Here is a 21,452-nt window from a genome sequence, read left to right on the forward strand (position 1 = left end):
GGGGCAGGAGGGGGAGGGGGTGTCTCCACTTTGTTTCGTGTCACCAGTAGTCCTTTCCTTGCTGGATCATTAAGGTCATCTATAGTTCTCCTTGACCCCCACCCCACACCCTTTAAAAAACTCTGCCATTAATAGGTTCTTTTCATCTTTCTGTTTTGTTTTGTTTTGTTTTGTTTTTTAACCTGCAGTGTCAGAGGGGAAGAAAAACAAGCCAGCCAGTCTTGGCCACCTTTCCCTAGATATTAAAAGGAACATCCTGTGCAAAGGAAAGGTAATTCAATTCTACTCCTTGACCCCCTTCCTGTCCCTTTCTTCCTGCTTCTCCCCTTGCAGAAGCTGGCTCCTCCCTCCCTCTCCTCACTCAGCTGTCCTCCTGTCTTAGCCTTTCATGCCTCTAAATCTAAGCGAAAGTAAAATAAAACAATCATCCCAAACCCAGCCATCCAGATTAAATATGCTTTCTAATTATTATGCATGATGCTGGTCCTGGCTTCCAGAACGAAATGCTCTGTGCTGCTCGTCTTGCTGGTAACCGAGCCGTCTTGGCTGCATTTTGTCTCTACGTGTCATTGACATCGGTGTGGCCTTTTGCACACCTGCTGCACCACACCGGGGCTGCTGACGACTCTGGATTTACCTGCTCCAACACCAAGCTCTTAAGAAACATTTTAAGAGAAAGGGATGATGACAGGGCTCTATTAGTAAAAAGTGAATGGGGGTGGAGGAGGGAGTGGGGTCTGAGTCTCCAGGAAACAACTTACTTGGCCTTTTTTGTTAAAATATCAGTGACAAATGATGGCTGCTGCTGATTTCCTAAGGTTTAGAGTGATTCACACACCAGAAGACACAATTAAACCCCATGAGCTGTTTTCATCTCAAGTTGGAGAGAAGAGGAGGAGGAAGCCAACAGAGGGAGCCTGACCTTCTCTTACTCCAAGCTGCCGAGGAGCCCATGACCTGTAGCCCGTGACCATCAACGGCCAGCAGTCTGTCCGTTACATGTCCTCTGTCGTCGTCGTGACGCACTCAGGGTATAAGGAAATCTACGCCACAGAGAACAAGTGAAAGGAGGAAGAGGAGAGCTGCCTTGCTGTGTAGCACATGTTACGGTACCAGGGAAGGGGAATCTGGGAAAAGGATGAGCCCTGAATTTGTACGGGACTCACTACAATGAGGTGCCCACAAGTCAAACCGAGGTTGCATCACCCTCTCCTTTACCACCTGCTCTTTTCGCTTCTCTATTCACATGGCTCCTTCCCTTCTCTATTCACATGGCTATAAAATGACTCTGTGTCTGCTCAGCCGATAGCCCCTGGAAGATCTGCTCTGGGGCCATAGGCACAGACCACTGTGGATGCACCTGACGGCACAGCCCATGGATGGATGTGCTGCCAGGCCCTTCCCCGAGGCTGTGCCCCCCTGTGCGGGGAAATGCTGGCAGTCTTGGATGCTTTGTTCCTGAGTTTCATTTGGAATTATTCTAAAATTACTTAATCAGTTTGTGATGCATAAAAATCCATTTTGCTTTCTGACTTTGTTACCTGTCTTCATTTCCACCAGAAACAAGTAGACTAAAGCACCCTTAGAAGAATTTGACATGATCCTGCCATAACCTTGGTGAGTCTTCACTACCCACTACAAGCAAATAACGTACTCTTAGGAACTGGCATCCCGAATCCTACCCCCACCTCTTACTTGACTCCAAATGAGAAATGCACTTCTGAACCACCTGCTTGAAATTTGGTTAGGGGTAAACAGACATGATTTCAAATTGCAAACTGACAGATTTTGGAATCTCATAGATGTGTGCAAATCATAAAAATACAGGTTCCAATGAAAAGTGCAATCAGCATTGCTTCGTCAAATTTAAATTTTGTTTAAGTAGATACCTATTGCTAGAGTATGAAAAGACATTCAAAATCGAAAGGTATGGGACGCCTGGGTGGTTCAGCCGTTAAGCGTCTGCCTTCAGCTCAGGTCATGAACCCAGTGTTCTGAGATCGAGTCCCTCATTGGGCTCCTTGCTCAACGGGGAGCCTGCTTTTCTCTCTGCCTGCTGCTCCCCCTGCTTGTGCTAGCTCACTCTCTGGCAAATAAATAAATAAAATCTTTAAAAAAGAAATTGAAAGGTAAATCTCAGACAATCATCACCTTCCCTTGATTATGCAAACTCTTCTCTCTTCAAACAGCCACAATTCAGGCTCAGGCCACCTCCTACTGCCTCTGCCCTGCTCTGACAATTGTCCATTTCCAGATGCCTAAGTACCACAGACCAATGTGAGAGTAGAATGTATGACAAAGAAACTTGCATTCCGTAGCATTGCATTGAATAATTCTGTACCCAATACGCCATAGACTTGTGGATGAAAGATTCTTTTTTTTTTTCAGTTATAACTTGCCTTTATGATCTTAGGAATATTTTAAGACATATTTATGTAAAACACACTAACATAAGACATAGTGGGTCTAGGACTGATACCATATCAGAAATAGTATCAGACATACTTGCAAGTTCTGAGTTGGTGAGAGAAATCATGAGTAAGGATGTTTCTATCATTTTTTTTCCTCACAAGTTAGTATATAGACGTTTAAAAAATAACTGATTAACATAATAAAAAATAAAAATAAAATAAATAACTGATTGGATCAGTAGTAATCCATTTGGATAATTGTATGCAGCTTGTATTGTTGTGATTCAAATTCAAATTTGATTGCTTCATTTTAAGGGTTTCAGAAAGATAGCAATAAATTTGGACTCTTGGCATAATCTAATGGGGCTGAGATTTTTAAATTGCTTGATCTGAAAGAGCTCATATTGTTAAATATATTCACACCCATATATATAATTGGTAATGATATGCTGTATTCTCTACTGAGAATAGGTACAGATTTAAGGTCAATCAACAACAAAACTCATCTCTAGACAATTCCAATATTCTGATTTATCCCCTTTCATTTCAATTTTAAAATTCAGGCCAGTGGAATTAGTCATGCTTAAAATAATCTAGTATAATCAAACACACACATGCACACACACACAAAAACACATAAATCCACGTATATAAAACCAGAGAACTCTAAATAAGGCTGGTGGGTTGTGTCAGTGTTGGTTTTCTTGTTGGGACATTATATAGAGTGATGCAAGAGACTTTCTCCCACTGGGGACAACTGGCCAAAGGGTATACGGAGCTTTCTGTGTTATTTCCTACAATCCCACGTACATCTACAATTACCTCAAAATAAAAAGTTAAAGATGCAAGAAAGAGAACAATATATTATGTTGTCATTTCATTTTTAAAAATACGAGTATGTATCATGTACCTAGACATATACACAGAGACTCACCTGCATTCACGACTACACGTAAGAGCCGTACATACCTAGATATTCCCTTATGCACACATATATGCTATTTCCCTGAGGGTAACTAAGAAATCATGAACGCTGATTGCTTCTGAGGAGGAAAACTAGAAAAGGGACAGAATGCCCATTTACTTTCTACGGGATACCCTTCTGTCCTGTTGAGCTGAATGGTGTGCTATGACATTACTCATTCAGAAAATAATTTTTGTTCAGAGCGAGGACAAAACAGCCATTTCAAACTTAAAACAAAGGAAGAGAAAAGAGCAAACAGCAGCTGAGGACACAGGGCCAGCCCAGGGAGCCCCTCGCAGCCCTATTTCTGACCCCACGGCAATGAGGATGCAAAAGAATACGCAAAGACTCTTACGGCTGGAGACGCAGTAGGACAGCCTGCAGTTGATCTTGCGGAAGAGCTGCTTGTTAATCGGCCAGAGAAGCAGAGTGAAGAGCTGGATGGCATTGATTATTAGCCCCGAGGCGATGAACACGTAACAGAAGACGAGATGGCACAGGAACTGAGACTTCAGCAACCCGACGAGGTCCATGATGTGTGGTTGCTTTTATTCCAACAAATAAATACTTGCAGGAGAATGCTTCCAGAGGGGAAAAAGGCCCGGCACACGGGGAAGCGTCTAGAATACAAACCAATGATACATGTTACAAAAAATCATACGTGGGGCGCCTGGGTGGCACAGTCGTTATGCGTCTGCCTTCGGCTCAGGGCATGATCCCGGTGTTATGGGATCGAGCCCCACATCAGGCTCCTCCACTATGAGCCTGCTTCTTCCTCTCCCACTCCCCCCTGCTTGTGTTCCCTCTCTCGCTGGCTGTCTCTATCTCTGTCGAATAAATAAATAAAATCTTTAAAAAAAAAAAATCATACGTGCTTTTAGAGTCGGGGGGGAAAAAACTCTTAATGGCTGAGCTGGCTTGAGTCCTCGTGCTCGGCCACCATGCCAGCTCCTGTCTCTGGGGCTCACAGCAGCGGCTGTGTTTCTGGGCCTTACCTCTTGCTGCCATCTCTGCCTGAGCATCCACCCATCCCTTCCACTTCTGGCAAGCCTGGTCTGCGTGAGAACAGGGAGATGCCTGGCATGGCTCTACCTCCCAGAGCGCCCGTACTAGCGTGCCATGTAGTAGCCGCTGCTGGTCCTTGTCCAGTTGCTTGCCTTCCTCCACTACACTGTCACTTCTTCCAAGTACACAATCACCTTAAAAATCATCATTTTCTCCCCATCAATTGGAATACTCATTGGCACACAGTTGGAGCTTAATTAAATATATATATATATATATTTGTGGAACACTTCAATAGAGGTGGACAAGGGATGGACTTTGAGATATCAGCAAACACAAATAACCAACTATGAAGGCAAGAGAACCACCTTCATCACCCCTCACCCCCCCACACACACATTCTAAAATCAGAAAGAAACTCAAAACATGCATAGCGACCAGACTCACAGACTGGTAGTCAGTCTCCAACCCCAAAAAGGCATAATGACAGGACTTTACAGTGCGGCAAATAAAGCCTTGGAGGGAAAGCGTAAAGGCAGGAGGTTCACATATTCTGATGGGAAGATAAGTCAAGCTGAGGCAGTCAGACACAGCAGCCTGGTGCTCTGGAAGCGGATCTCACTGCAAACTTCCCCAGAAAGAGCTCAAACTGCAGGATGAACTCTCTACGGTAATGGTTGGGAGACCCTAGACTTCATCAGTCTTTATTAATAACACAAGAATCTATATAATAGTTTCACATCTACTAAACCATTTTAAGCCTCACATGAGTCTAATGAGATGATATTATTATTATTCCATTTTTCAGAATAAGAAACTGAGATGACTCACGGGTTGGGTGATTTGCCTGTGGTTGCCACAGCCCATAACTAATCATAGGTCTCAATTTTACTCCTAAGCTCTTTCTTGTGCACCTGCTTGGGTTGCTTTGCTCCAGGGGTATGAGCTGGGGGGGGGGTTCTCTTGGGCTGTGCAGAGCAGCCCAGAGATGACCCCAGATGTAAAAGCTAGTGAAGCCTTCAGTGAGGTTCAGGGTCACAAGCTATGCTCAGAGTGGGGCATGGGACTTGCTTCTGGCCACCCAGGTTGGTTTTGAGGATAGTCTTGGGCGGGAAGACAGGCATAAGGTGTGTTCTTCAGAACGTTTACACTTGCTTAGACAATCTGGAAGGTACACAGTACTCCCGCATGGTTTCCATACATTTCTGATGAAGGGGAAGCGAAAAGTAACCTTAGGCTTGCCTTCTCTGGGGTCAGCTGAGACACCCCACTCTCCCAGAAGCCCTGCTCTCTGGCTGAAAGCCAGGACTCTGCAGAGACAGATGCACCACATTTCTGAGCTTTCTCAGGCGGCATTTCCCACAGACATGTCCAGGCTGTCAAACTCCTTGAGATACACCCGGTTCTAACATACTCCATCGCTCTCCGAGGAGCAGGCATTAAGCTACACTCTCCGCGCCCTGGACTTCCAGGAGCCACACAGGGAGGAGTGATATACGTTGGTTTACAGTTTGGCAGCAGTTATAGGATGATGTTGAATATTCATGTGCTTTATTCACTGTCCCTAGATTAGCCACTAAAAGCTTCCATACAATCTGGCCAGAAGAAGGATGATTCTTCACTCGGATTCTGGGATCTAGTATTTGTGGAGTATTTGGCAAATCCTTTGCTGTGCTGGCTTAACGCTAAGAAAAGGAAGTCAACTAACATTGGAAATGCAGGAGATTAAATGCTGCCTTCCTCAGTTTCCAGACAGCAGTAGGACGTTACAAAGAAAATGTAAGATTTTTTTTCCTCGTAAAAGACAAGGGACCACCATGTCCTCAAGTAAAACCCTCGTTAGTACTGCACAGAGCAGGGGTCTAACACAATACTGGTAATGTTTAAGGGGAATCACAGGCAGGTGGATTTTGGGTGGTTTGGTTCTGCCCATACTTCCTCAAATTCCCTTCCTAGATTGATGTGGTGGCTGAGTGTGGGTTCAACTGCCTGGGTTTGAAGTTCTACTGTACTTCTTATTGGTCATATATCTTCAGGTAAATTAACTCCTCTCATTCTCAGTTTCTCTATCTATAAAGAGGTAAGAAGATTCCAAGGAGGTGGGGGGCGCCTGGGTGGCACAGCGGTTAAGCGTCTGCCTTCGGCTCAGGGCGTGATCCCAGCGTTGTGGGATCGAGCCACATCAGGCTCCTCCGCTATGAGCCTGCTTCTTCCTCTCCCACTCCCCCTGCTTGTGTTCCCTCTCTCGCTGGCTGTCTCTATCTCTGTCAAATAAATAAATAAAATCGTTAAAAAAAAAAAAAAAGATTCCAAGGAGGTGGGACACCTGGGTGCCTCAGTTGGTTTAAGCATCTGCCTTTGGCGCGGGTCATGAATCCCAGGGTCCTGGGATCAAGTTCTGCATCGGGGCTCCTGGCTCAGAACCTGCTTCTCCCTCCACTCCCCCCCCTTCTTGTGTGCTCTCTCTCTGACAAATAAATAAATAAAATATTTTTTTAAAAAAAGGATTCCAAAGAAGCTATTGTTTTTTGTTTTTTTAACTTAAACTGATTCTCAAATGTACAGGCAAGAGCAAAATCCAAAACTAGCCAAGGAGTCGCTTAAAGGACAAGGTTAGCAGAGCCATGAGTTTGTTAAGCAGTTTTACTGACTTAGTCTCAGGACTGATTAGTAAAAGAGACACAAGGCTGAAATATTTAAGAAGGTGTCAAGTGGGTGAATATATGTTGTGTGTCTTAAATTTATTCCAGATGGAAGTCTGGGGGACCACCCTACCCATATTGAATACAGACGAGCTTTTTCTGGAATGTGGTAATCAGCCAATTTAGTGCCATACGGAGGAAAGATGGTATAAAGATCTTTCCAGTGGTGAAAGCAGGTAGAGTAAAAATATTTTAAAATATTTTGCCTCTTTCCCTCTCAGGTTGGTGACTACCTAGAACGTGAGGGGGAGAACCTTTCCAGTAAATTCAATTCAGTCATTTACGTGAAGCAAGGAAATGACAAAGAATTTTATTTTTCAGACGATGAGAGCAGTAATTCATGGAGTTTATAAATCGACAAATAACCACGAAGCCATTGCCCTAGCCTATTCCTGTGAACAAACATATTTCTTGTTCAAGGCCAACAGTGAAGAAGCCGTGTGCCTGAAAACCCCAAGCGGATATCGCCCATTATCTGTCTCGGGTTCTTGCACAATGAAAAGTCACAGCCTGTACCTGAGAGCTCAAGGTGGCCTTGAACCCGCCTGCACTCCCTTCCCCGACCCTCACCCTCAGGCCTGAGTGCTGGCTCCAGGCCCGTGAGGGGCAGAATTCAAGCCAAACCCTACCGGGCGTTCCCTTCCAGCCTGTATACACAGCGAAAACCAGCTGCAAGTGGGCAACACAGGTCATGTTTGAGGAGGGGACAGAGGGAGGAAGTGACGTGATCGGGGCTTGAAGCACAAGCTGGCTGTGGGTGAGAACAGAAGGGGGGGGCTCGCCAGATACTGAAGTTCAGGCCATCACCGTCCAGTGAGCGAGGGTGACATATAGGAGGAACTGCTGACACACGAAGACATGTTAAAGAGAAAGCACAGAGAAGAGGAAAATGCCAGGAAACCCAATCTGTATACATTATTTGAATTTTTCAGAAGGTTCAGTCTGATCCATGAGCTTAATATATATCACCTGGAAATTACTGAACCAGCATTTTAAATATAGACGAAAAGCTCCTGTCACCAGGAATCCTAAGTGGTTCAAGGAGAAAAGGTTACTCCAAATTACCTTTACTTCCCAGCTACGGATGTTTAGCAGATTTTGAATTTAACTCATCATTTGACAAAGTCTCTGGCAGTCCTTGAGAGTGTTGTTGCCCATGAGTCTGTGTTAAATTGGTTCCCAGCTCTTTGAAAGAGCTGTCATTAATGTTGGAAAAGGCTTCTCAGTCAATGGAAGGAGTCGCCCTATGTACCACTGGGACCTAAAAAGGTCATTCATACAAGGATGGGAGACACCTAGGGGTTATGCATAGGGGATGTTGAATGACCGTGAACCAATCGTGTAACAGAGGCATTCAACCAGCGAGTACAGGCCTTTGAAGAATATTAGAATATATTGGGTGAAAACTGCGAACAAAGAAGCATGATTCAGGTTTGTAAAATAATAATGTATATATTTATATCATTCACATCTCCATCTATTTCTATATTCATGGCCATCTATTAATAGTGGCTAATTTCTGGCAGAAGAATTATGGTGGTTTCTTTTTTCTCCTCTGCTTTATTATTCTTCTCTCTAATGAGAATGAGATCTTCCCCTTCCCGGGCAGAGAGGTGGATGGACCCATTCCCGGCCTGCCTTGCGGTTAGGTGTGGTCAGATGATGGGCACACGTGTTGCTCGAGGTGAGAAACCGCAGGTGGCTGATAGAGAAGACTCGAGGAGAAAGGACTGGAGTGTTGGCATCCCCAGCCAGGGGAGCGCAAAGCTGATAATCCAGCCCATGAGCCACAGACAAGAGAAATTCTGCAACGTGGAGGCCAGCGGAGGCCACCTTGTGTCCAAACACCGGTGCTTGGGAAGAGCAACACGGCACAGCCGTTAGAGAGCAGGAAAGGCCAAGAGGACCTTTCAGGTCAGGCAGCTCAGGCTGGAAATCCAGGCTCAGCCACTCGACAGCTATGGAAGTCACTTCCCTTCTCCGTGAAATCAGAGCAGTACCTTCAACATGAGGTTGTTGTGAGGATCAAGGATAATCAAGTATTTGGGACACTTAGCAGAATGCCTGCAACACAGGGAGCACCCACGTAATGGGAGAACTTTTCTGCGGTTGCAAGAAAATAAAAGAGGCAAAGGGGAACAGCTAAGATACATTACTTTGGCATTTCTGGGAAAGCACTGAGATATAAATCGAGTTAGTTTTCCTTCTCACTACATACCTAGAGCCTGACATTTTCTTTAATTCACCTTCAAGCGTGTTAAAACATTTCCTCCCCCATCTGTTTTAATTCTAACCTCTCCTTTTCCGCGAGTGACTCAGAAATGGGAAACGATGCGTTCACAAAAGCTCACGTACTCTTTACCTTCTGAACTCTGTAACAATCTTTCCAGGCGTGGGGATGAAGAAGCGGACCTCAGAATAAGAGGAAGAGCAAGCCGGCAGAAGGCTCTTGGCTGCACCGCGATCCCCACGCGGCACTCCTAGCCTGGAAGTGAGCGGACGCAGCCGTGCGCACAGCAGCCTAGCCCGGCTCCCAGGGACTCCCGGAGCAGCTCTGCACAGCCAGGCGGACGGCACCATATGCTGCCCAGCCTCCGCCAGTGGAAACAGAAGCAAATAAAGCAAGCCTGGAATGTCCCCGCGAGAGAATGCAAACTGCATCCTCCTCTAAATAGACATAGACCGCTTCCACGTAAAGCATTCAATTAGACAATAAACAGGAGAACCTTAGTTAAGACTCACAGATTCTGCCTTAGTCAATATTCTGAAACTATTAAATAAGCATGAACTTCAGTTACACTCAGCAAGAGAGAAGGGGAGGAGCTCCTTCGCTAGCTTGTTTCTAAAGGTCTGGCTTGCTTGTTACATTTACATTACAGCACCGAACCAGGTCAGGATTTTAGAAGAAGCAGAACTTTCTTCCAATGGAATCAGTCCCAGTGAATTGCTAAAATAATAGCCATGACAAATTTAGTATCATCACCGAAATCAAAACAACCCCTTATTTAGACTCTTTGAATTCCAAATACCGGGACAGGTCACAAAACAGAAAAGAGAGAAAAGAAATGTAAATACTAAGTAAACAAACCAAAACCTATTTTTCACATTCCAAACTAAAATAATAATACTCTGTGCTGAAAGAGATAAGATCACGTGGGACCCCTAGCCTCAGTGGGAGAACAACCACTCGGGCTTTTTAGAACGACCTTACACATCTTCACACCAATCTAGTAACCCAGCTTCTGAGAAAACTCTCTTAAAGACAAAATTAACTTTTAGAAAAATTCTTTCTGCACGAGGATATTCCGCAAGCATTATTTATAAGCACCTAAAATTAGAAACTGCTTACATTTCCGACATGAAGAAACAATAAAGTGAATTATGGGAAACCCACACGATTAAGTATCACTATAATAGGTTTGTAGTAAAATGAATATATTTTAAATATGATATTATGAGATAAAGAACCCAAAATCATATATATATATATACATATATATACATATATATATACACACACACACACACACACATAATAATCACAACTTTAAAATCAAGTACAAAAAAGGACTGGAAGCAAAGAAAGCCTTAGAAAAACACTAACATCAGTTGTTTTTGTGGACACCCACCCACACACATACACACCCCACACACACACACCCCCAACACACACACACACACACACACACACACACACACTTAGACAAGTCAGCCAACCTGGAGTCTGGGCTTGGTCTGTTTCAGCATCTTCATTAGGAAGAAATTGAGTAGGTGAGCTTTAAGATCCTTCACAAATCGAACAGTCTCTGATTCTAATACAGAAAACTGATGCCCAGGGCGCCTGGGTGGCACAGCAGTTAAGCGTCTGCCTTCGGCTCAGGGCGTGATCCTGGCGTTATAGGATGGAGCCCCACATCAGGCTCCTCCGCTATGAGCCTGCTTCTTCCTCTCCCACTCCCCCTGCTTGTGTTCCCTCTCTTGCTGGCTGTCTCTATCTCTGTCGAATAAATAAATAAAATCTTAAAAAAAAAAAAAAAGAAAACTGATGCCCTCACACACCAGAGTTTCCTGTTATTTCAATAGGGTCTCCTCAATAGTGATTAAGCGGATCCAGCTCCTCTCTCTTCCTCGGCTTGCGTGTACAGAGGGGGCTCTCAAAGGGGCGAGGTTAACCGGATGAAAAGAAAAGGAAAACTACACGGATTGGCAGAGAGTAGCACAGACTAAGCTAATGTGGGGCTAGCTGGTGAATTTGTCTCTGGACCAATATTTTCGGTCGGCAGAGCAGAGAATGCCCGGGGCCAGTGGTGGCCCCAGAGGAAAGGGACACGGACGCAGTCCTAGGGGAAATGAGTGAGGGGTGTTCTGCTCTTGGAACGATCAGATTCTGCCTTTCCATGAGGTTGAACGAATTTAGCAGAGATCTCCAAGAGGGCAGCAACTAACTTATGGAAGCCTGAGGCAGCCACTTAGCACTTAGTCCTGACGAAAAAGGATAAATTTAGTTTTTGGATTCCTGAGAGTTAGACTGGCCCAAGGCCCAAAACAAAACAGGAGAGAACGTGTTCTAGACCAAATTTAACTGTCTCTGGGGCCATCTCTAACTAAAACAGTCCTCAATTAAAAAATCATCCTCATCTAATGGCTTGGCAGAAGCCTATTAAAATTAGCTTATGTGAAAATTTGATGGACCGGTCCTCTGTCCAATATCCCTGTACCGTACGTGATGTCTGTTAAAACAACCAAGCTCCGAAGAAGACACGAATCATACTCAACGCTTTCCTTACATCCTCTGATAAACAACCCCAAGCCTCTCTCTCCGAAGTCTAATTTTAGGATAATAAAAACCTAAGTCTAGAGAAAATCGAGGCTTCTTAGTTTATATTTCATAGTCGGTTCTGAGCAGCTTCGATGAGAAAAGACATTCTGAAGGACTTTTCTGTCTAATCCAAGGAGACCAAGACTCAGAGGTAAACTGCGATGGATAACCTGGGTAACTTTTCTGGTCTGGAGAAAAGAATAGAGATGAAAGGAAATTAAATTGGATACTCTCTAAGGCCTTTCGTAGCTGCAACGAGCACAAGATTAAAACGTCCAGAGTTAAACAAGAGATTTTCCGAGCAGTAACCGACGCAGCAGGGTCCGTACACAAATGTCTCACACACATTATGTCATTCCCCGTGACAAAAGCCCACCATGCATGGTCTTGTTACCCCCATTTTACAGATGAGGAAACGGGGTTAGCTAGACTAGGGAGCATGCAAAGGTCAAAGAGTGAGTAAATGTCTGAAACCCAGGCTGCTGACCTGACCGCTACTGCTGCTGCTGACACAGGAAGCCCGAGGTAACTCGACTTGTCACATGAACTTGAGCCTTGAGAACACATGCCGTATTTCAATTCCTGGTCCCATTTCTGATGCTGGGGTGATCATGAGTTTTGAGTGACTGCCCTGCCAGTTGGTCCTGCACAGCCTCAGTCACACCTTCTCTCCAGAGCGATGTCTTCCATTTCTGAACCCCAGCCCAGCTCTCCCACGGTCACAGGGTGCAGGGGGCTCCGACCTCACAGCGTGCGTGCCGTCTCAGGGAGCCGCCTGGCTGGTTGCGTTCCCAACAGCCAAGAGTGTGTGAACTATTTGGCTAGGCACTCAGTGGAAAATGCATGGTTATATTATGTTCAATTTCTGGAAGTTTCTCAAAAGTCCAGTATCACGAAATCACGAAGTGAGGAAAACTAATCTTCTAAACGGGGAAGCATTGACATTCCTGCTTTAAATAAGGATATTCCAATTAGTAAGGAAACCTTTCCAAATAGAGAAGGAAAGCAGGACGGATGTTTGAATGGAAACTGTTGGCTCTTCAGCGGTTGCCACTGCGGGGTGGTCAGTCAGGGATACACCTGTGACAGGGGAAATGTGTGGAAATACGTGGAAGCCGAGGAAGAGTTGGGGCAGTTATCCCCTCAGGTCTCTCCAAGGGGGGAAGTGGCCCGGGACCAGCTCTGGGCCTACAGAAGCAGGCGTGAGGCAGACGTGGCACCAGCTGGCACCAGAAAACAAAAAAAGAGCTTTATTCAGTATATAAACCACCTCCTACTCTAGTCCTACCATCACCAAGGCAACGTGGTCAGGCCTGCGGTCTTACGGTGCCCACTTCTCTCCTTCCCACGCGGGCCGTGACAAGCCGCGTGGCCAAGCCTGCCCAGGAGCAGCTCTGCAGGCAGACACTGGGTTTAAATCCCCACTGACTGTGTGACCCTGGGCATCTCATCTCCGCCTCAGTTTCTGTGTCTGTGTAATGGAGGTAATAATCCCCTCCTTCCAGGAATGGCGTGACGCTTACATGCACAAAGGGACAGAAGGAAAGCGCCCAGCTCAGGCCCGCGTGAAGGAGCTCCCCGGTACAAGCCGGCCGGCCCTCCTGGGCTGCCGGGCATGTCTCTTCCTCCTTCAGCTGCTTTGCCCAAGACCCCAGACCATCTACCGTCTTGTCTTACTAACCTTTCCACTGTGGTTCTCACAATTAGTTTCTTCTGTTTGTTTTAAGCAATCTCTACACCCAACATGGGACTCGAACTTACAAACCTCGAGATCAAGAGTTGCACGCTCTACCACTGAGCCAGCCCGGTGCCCCTCTTCTGTTTTAGTAAGAGTCCTTGTCTGGGCATTTTTTTGACATCCACACAATTCCAGATGAGGTGAAGTGATTTGTAAGACCCCCAAAGTCCACTCACAAGTTTTAATTTTTGTCCCCATTCCTGTCCTAAAGGAAGACTGTTCCAAATCATTGATTCTGAGGCTTTCTTCAGTTAGTTATCTATCTAATCTGCATGGAAGAAATAAGCTGAACCTACGATATGGATTTTGCTTTTACGTTGCTGAAGAGAAATAAAGAGTGGTACTGACAAGATGAAGACGATGATCATATTGGTATCCTCTGAACATACCAGCACTTCCCTGGAGCCTCGCAATAAGGAGCCGAGAACATGACCCTGGCGATATGGAATATGTTAGGAATAAGCCGAGAAAAGGTGTGTCTGCATCCCACCAGGAAGCAATTTGCAGGAGGCTGACTTCTGAGCAGGGTGAGGTTGGGGCCAACTTGCTGGTGCAACTTAGGTCACCAGTAAATCATGGTGCCTCAATTTTTTTCATAAAATCTGACCTTTAAGATTTCAAACTAAATTAAAAACAAATAGTAATGAAAAGCCTTTAAAATAAAGACTTACGGCAAAATTCAAAACTTTGTTGGAAATTTCTTTAAATGTATTTTATAATTTAATATTTGCATTCTTGATACCCATTGGGGGAGGGGGTACAACACTAATCTTTTTAGTATTTAGAAGCTCTAACCTTTAAGCAGGCTCCAGTTTGGCCAAACAACGCCAAGTGGTCTGGGAGTGGCCGGGTCAGGAGACCGTGGGGATACGGATACTGAGCCACCGGAGATAGCCGATCACATTCTCTGGCATTGATTTTCCAGTAAAGTTGCTAAGATCGCACAAATCTCTTCACTTATGCCAGCCTAGCCCACCTAGTCTGTCTGGGTCAATGGCTCTTCACCATTATGCACAAGACAGCACTGTCTGTGGCCATGGGAATGGGGCCTATAACCAACAAAGGTCACTAGCCTCAGACCAATGGCCCAACTAGCAGTCCTGGGAAAGCTCTGAGCATTAGATATGAAGTGATAAAGCCAAGATGATGTGAAGTGATGGTAGCCAAAGCTTGAAGGCTGTGTAGCAAAACCACATGGACACGGGATTCTCTTCCACACAACAGCTAAGGGGGCAAGCCCAGGCCAGAGGGCGCTACGTTGATTGGGAACTTATCTTGCATTGGCTTGGATAATCTGGATTAGAGCCCTCGTGACTCCAGCGGTGGTCAAAGACGGAAGTAGAGAGAGGGAAGCACCAGTGTTGACTTGGGTCTGGGTTGGACTCTTGACCACCCACGTGTCTGCATCACCTTGGCCACTTGGCCTCCAGGAATGTCAATTTCCTCAGCTGTCAGTTCAATACGACCGATTCACTGACCACAGAGAAGGGCGGTGGGAGAGTTCAGGGAGGGAAGGCATGTGCACGGGTTCTGTTGAGCCCAATTTTATGGCTCAGAAAATGGGAAATGGACCCGCTTCTCCACATGCTGTCAACCACAGTGCTTCAGATTCATACGCACGGCCATGGCATTAATACCCTGGGGTTTCGACCAGGGAGTGGGGCTTGGAGGAAGCACTCTGCTGGCTCTGTTGTTACCAGTGGGGCTCGTTTTGTGTGTCACAGGAGGGTTCCGTGAGGGTCCGCTCAGGGGAACTAATTTTGGGTGAAATAAGCAAGCGGCCTTTTTCTTCTGTGCCTTGGGCACCAGTGACTGGGCTCTTTTCTCTGGTGGATCCCTCTCTGTCCTCCTCACTGCTCCGTAAGTGCCCTTGATCCTTGAGTTCTTGGAGGCCCTGCGGTTACCAACTGTTCCTTTTCTGGTAAGGAGTATGTGGAAGGTGGGAGATCAATAAAGCTAGATTTTAAATCTTTCATTTTTTTGATTTTCATAAAGGGATGCCAATGAACCCAGGCAATTTCCCTGATTTGATTCAAGCATAATGGACCCGAAGAGAGACTTATTAGAAAAGAAATGCACTCAAATGCTTTCCTGACATGAATCATTTATTGAAGACAGAATTGCTGGCTGTGAGGGCCCAAAATAAGTTGACTTACAGTATCCTTGTTTCTAGAGAGGTCTGAAATATGACCCCAGAATATTGAAGTGCTCAGACAGCAACAGTGCTTTTGGGGTCATTATGGATTGGCTATTCCTCGAAAAGTTTCCTTAATAACAGCAGTGATAAACCATGACGCAGAGCCTTCTCTCCTTTTCTTTTTGTCCTTTGGTCACAAAACTCAGGAACAGAGCTCACCACTGTGTAGTGAGCACAGTGATGCTCTTTTCAACTTCTGTTAAGTAGAATCCAGGACAGGTATTCTTGGATCTGTGCAAACATTCGTTAATCCATTGATAGCTTTATTCATTCATTAGGTTGTCCCTGAAGCTACTCATTCATCCACTCAGTTAAAGATCCATTGATTCATATTTATTGTTATAACTTCATACCATTGCATTAGACTTCTGAAGGTAAGCACAGGGGATTCTTACAGGGCCCTCTCTGTGTCTCATGTGGGTCAGTACTACGCTCAACGATCACAGCACTTACTGAGTAATATTTCCAGGCCCAGGATGAACCCCCACCCCATCCACTTCTTACAGAGTAAATAGATGCTCAAGAAATGTTGACCCAATCCGAACTTAGATGACCTAATATAATTTGATCTTCACACCAATAACTGAATCATCAAAAGCAAAACACAAAAGCAATAGTATGAAACGACGACATCCTAGGTTTCTTTCCCATTACAATAAGCACAGGGCAGATGACCCAACAATTTATTCTCCTTGCAAAAGCCATGCAGATAACCCCCCATGATTGCTCCCTAAGCCATCACGTTCTGTAACAAGCATGGAACCCTCTTCTACAAATGCTGAAATCACATGAGGCAATATATCAAACTGACATGAAAACAACTAAAATGAAAGCAAATTACCTACTTAAACCCCATCAGGGGAGCTCAGATATTGGCTGGGGACCAGAGTGGACTGGTTTTTGTTTGTTTGTTTGTTTGGTTGGTTGGTTTGGTTTGGTTTTTAAACAAAGACTCTCCTATTACAATACAAATCTAAAAAAATAAAAATACAAAAATAAAATAAAATACAAATCTGATAAAAGTAAAGGAAATTATACTCACTATTTAAGTCATTTAGCCATAGTCATGGAATATTTTTAAAGATAATTTCACCCCATTATACCAGTAATTCACATTCATTATATAACATTTGTAAAGTTCTAAAATGTAGAAATTTTAGCACCTATAATCGTCACTGACATTTTGGTTTATTCTCTTTCAGTCTTTGGTGAATGCATAGACTTTTTTTTTTCTTTGCTAGGTACTACCATGGCAGAGGCCTTTTTGTTTTTAAATATAGTTGAGCGCTTAGGTTAAATCAATTTCATATGTCCTTTTCTTAAGCTTTAGTGAGATCATCTTCAATGTCCACATATCACAAGATAACTCTTCTAATACTTATGCTGGGCATATCATAATTATTATCGCCTCATTGTTGTACGTTTAGACTTCTTTTTGCCTTTTTAATAATAAATAAAGCAATGATTAATAATTTGGGGGATAACTTTTCTTCTGATTTTTTACTTTTTTTCCTTAGAATGAATAGGATTTCTGGGTTCAAGGAGCAAATGATTTTAGATATCTGGTAAATATCACCAAATCGTATCCAAAAGGTTTGCAGTTACTTACATTCTTCCCAGCAAAATACAAAAATACCCATTTCCTCACGTGTCCGTCAACAAGAATTCTCACTTAAGAACAACAAAAACTAGACTCACTCTTCATATGTGAAAAGTGTGTCTCATTGCTTTAATTTGCATTTTTCAGGATGACAAGTGGCATATTTTTTAACATTCATTAAACTATTGCTTTTTCTTCCTGACTTGCCTTTTTATATATTGCCCGTTTATCTCTTGCATATCGATTTTCATGAACTCTTCATATATTAAATAGAATAACATCTTTCCTATTCCATTTAAAATGACCATTTTTCCCAGTTTGTTTGCCCTTATTTTTAGCTCATTGGAGCTTTAAATTATTATGAAGTGAGAACTATGATTTCTTTCATAAAGTTTGAGCTTAGAAATTTTGTCCTTCTACCCTTTACATCCTGCAGAAAACATACGTCACTGTTTTTCATAACTAATTTTTATTCTTAACTATTTGATCTGACATTTGTCTATGATAATCCGTGAAGATCTAAACGGGTGTATTTCCAAATATTTAAACAGTTGTAGCCAAGGCATTTGTTGAAAGATCCTCCCTGTTCCTAAGTTCATACTACAATCCTGTCCCTTAAATACCAATAAACAGGGAAGAAATGAACTACAGGGATCGACACTCCAACTACTCATTTTATAGATGAAACACTGGCCATCGAGAGAGTCAGGTGACCGGCCCCGTCACTCACAAGGGTAGGGACTAAGCTCTGAACACTCTTTCTTCCCTGGCCCTCCACCAGACGCTGTTTCCTCTTCCAGAGGCAGCAAATCTTACTGTGTACTACAGACCTGCCTTTACCAATCACTAGTTAAGAATCCATAGGATATCGGGAAGCTGTACCTTGGAACTACATTCATGCCAACATAATCCCAGACGGGAATGAGGGAAACCAAGGTGGATGCTGAAGCCACTGCCTGGGCCTTACTTTTCCCATTCAAAGATCCAAGAAGTACTCTCAGCACTTGTAAGGGTCCTGCTAGCTCTGATATTGTACTTATCTACCTATAGGCTGGTTTCTGCAGAAGGGAAAAAAAAAAGAAGAAAGGAAAATAGTTCAAATTTGTAAAAGGACACATTACCAAATAGATTAGGGAATGGAAACCCTAGCACACACAGCAGGGAGCTTTAGTTGTCTTAACTAGTACATCTCAAGAACCCAGAATGGAAGGCATCCAAGAATATAGAGGGGACAGCAAAGCCTCACAAGGCCTCTGGGCCACTTCCTGCTGAAGGACCAACAGCTTCGGACACAGGGGACACAGGGAACACTAAAGGGAGTCCAGGGACACAGGGAACCCGCAGGGCCTCCTGGGACACAGGTGAACCACAGGGCATCCTGGAACACAGGAAAAATTAGAGGGAGTCATGGGCAGCAGGCAGTGACTGAGTTAGGTCCGCCAGGATGGGAGAATTCTCTTTCCAACACAGACACTTGTTTGATGGTTATTTTTGGAAATAGTAAATTTAAGTTCAACATTGTGAATGCCCAAATATAAGGAATTGCTTAAGAAACTCAATGGATTCTTTGTGCCCTGATTAAGCCAGACTTTAATTTTACCTCTGCTTTTAGGTTATGAGCTCCTTCAGTGTCAGGGACCAGATATATCATAAGAGAATTAGAAATAATTTTGAATTACAAATGAATAAATGGAAAATAATTATAAAATATCAAGAGGAAGCACCAGTAGTTTTGTTTCTTCTAAAAATTCTTCTCTGAGTAAATAATTAAATTGTAACAGAAAGACTTAGGAGGGCCAGGAAGAACAACGAGAAAGTATATTTAGTGACAAAAAAATGTTTACAATACGCGCAAGCAACAAAAATATGTACCGCAGGAGACAACTTGTATAAGACAAGAAAAGTGTATCTCTATGGTTAGGAAATAGTCTGGATGATAAGCCATCAAACTTTTTTAAATTTCTGAAATATTTTAAATACACAAAACATATAAAATATTTTATCCCATTGATATTTAGTCATGTTTGCTTCGTGTTTTTTTTTTAAGATTTTCTCTATTCAACAGAGAGAGAGAACGCACAGCAGGGGGAATGGCAGAGGGCAAGGGAGAAACAGGCTCCCTGCTGAGCGGACCCAGGACCCTGAGATCATGACCTGAGCCAAAGGCAGATGCTTAACAGACTGAGCCACCCAGGTGCCCTGCTTCATGTTTTGTTGTTGTTGTTGTTATTGTTGTTGTTGTCTTTAAAGAAATAACCTGTTATAGATATTGAAGCCACTTTTCCAATTTGAGGTTGAAATTCATGTGTTTTCTTCTGAGTCTATTCTTCTGTATGTATCTGTATTCACAGACAATATGTTTTTAGTTGTGAAGATGTACATAAAAAATATTCGAATTCTTTGATTTCCTTTCTACACTTGCTACTTTTTGAAATTTTATGCAACCAGTTTAGTTGTTTTAAATGCAGAAAAATATCCTTTTGTATGACTACACCAAAAATGAATGTATTATCATATTGATGGACATTTAGGGTCTTTCCAGTCTTTTTCTCTATTACAGACAATAAATGGATTAATGATCACCGCAGTTGGAATTGTTGCATTAGTCTAACAGCACGCCTCCAGCTTTCCCAGATATTAACAAATTGCTTTCCAAAATGGCTGGACAATTAACACTCCAGAAGGATGTTCTGAGTTAGAGATAATGGAAAATAGTAATTTTCTTCTTTATGCTGCTAAATACTCCCGGTAGAAGAGAGTTGGGGTAGTGCATTACCCTACTTGGGTAATGTATTTTAGTTCGGGGGAAAAAAAAAAGAGCTCAAACTTTTGCACCACACTTTTCAGATTACTTAAGTATGTTGAACATTACTTGGTATTGACCATGCTGTCTGATTTATCGTGTACCTGTTTTATAGATAAGGAAATAGAGGCTCAGGGAAGTTCTACGACTTGTTTAGTTTGGGCCTTCAGTTTCCTTTTGTATCATTCCCATCAACTTACTCCACAAAACTACTGGGGGTGAAAAATAAGACAATTGGCTTGAAATTCTACAAAATACTATAAGATGATTTATATATATGTATAATTCATTGGTTATCTTTTCTCATGGTTATGTCACTCCTCCGCACAGAGTAAAAAATAACTAAATATCAGGGAATATGGGGGAAAATACATTCTTACAAAACTTCAAGGTACCATTTCAACAGGTCCTTCCCACGGACAGAAGTATAGTTTAGCAATGGTTTATTGCTGGGAGACTTACTCCTTTAATCCTTGATCTAAGCTTTATTCAAACAGTAATTTAATTCTTAAAGATCAGTAAATAGTGACTCAAATGAGAGAACAAAAAATGGATTCAATACAGAAAGCAAGTGCTTTTCGGTTTCAGATAACGCTCTTCGTAGGACTTCCTACTTTCTAAGAAAGCAAATCCTGGCAGAGTGGAGAGCTCTGGAAATACAATGCCTGAATTCAAAAAAAGCTGGTGTCCTAAAACTGTTCAGAGAAAAGCACACACTGTGGCACCTGGCTGGCTCAGTCCACAGAGCACGCGACTCTTAATCTCAGTTCATGAGTTCAAGCCCCATGCTGGGCATGGAGCCTACTTGGGAAAACAAAACAAAACAAACAAACAAAAAAAAGAAATAAAAATAAAAGTTCTAAAAAAGAGAGAGAGAAAGAGAGGAAAGAAAAAGGCATACATGGCTGAACACACCCAACAAACCATTTTTACTATCCTGAGGGCCCTGCAGGGGTCCAGCAGGTTGGACAGGACACAGCCCCAGTTCCCTGTCATAAAACCCCCTGTAATCACCACTACAGGAGCTGACTCAACAGCCCTTCTGATAGTTACTTCTTCATTCCTTCCCTGTGGCATCTCATGCATAGAATTCTCCTGCATCAGGTCTCTGATAATACTCGAGATAGGCCTGAATAGCAAAGGGACTTGGATTTGAAGGTCTGAGACATCTATGCAAAGTATCACTGTTTCCTTAGTCTCCTAAAGATTTTAG

At 43.4% G+C, this 21,452-nt stretch overlaps 1 protein-coding gene and 1 long non-coding RNA gene across 6 annotated transcripts in view; one reads left to right on the forward strand and one right to left on the reverse strand.

Annotated features, from left to right (window-relative positions):
* Positions 1 to 3,734, forward strand: part of LOC117804037 — a 4,002-nt gene extending 268 nt beyond the window's left edge. The window contains exons 2-5 of the long non-coding RNA XR_004628212.1: positions 189 to 271; positions 819 to 1,109; positions 1,561 to 1,617; positions 3,577 to 3,734. This is a non-coding gene — a long non-coding RNA (uncharacterized LOC117804037). The remainder of the gene's footprint in view (positions 1 to 188; positions 272 to 818; positions 1,110 to 1,560; positions 1,618 to 3,576) is intronic.
* The window catches only part of AGPAT4 (1-acylglycerol-3-phosphate O-acyltransferase 4), a 137,360-nt gene that overhangs the window by 98,435 nt on the left and 17,473 nt on the right, over positions 1 to 21,452 (reverse strand). For 3 of the 5 annotated variants that reach the window (XM_034669419.1, XM_034669421.1, XM_034669422.1), the window contains exon 2: positions 3,731 to 3,995. The exons of 1 other annotated variant lie outside the window; for it this stretch is intronic. In XM_034669419.1, coding sequence (XP_034525310.1) covers positions 3,731 to 3,908 — 178 coding nt within the window. In that variant the 5' untranslated portion in view covers positions 3,909 to 3,995. Of the gene's footprint in view, positions 1 to 3,730; positions 3,996 to 21,452 lie in introns of those variants that run through there. One more of the 5 variants, XM_034669420.1, reaches the window with a different exon arrangement.

This window comes from Ailuropoda melanoleuca, chromosome 10 (assembly GCF_002007445.2).
Source record: "Ailuropoda melanoleuca isolate Jingjing chromosome 10, ASM200744v2, whole genome shotgun sequence".
Lineage (NCBI taxonomy): Eukaryota > Metazoa > Chordata > Mammalia > Carnivora > Ursidae > Ailuropoda > Ailuropoda melanoleuca.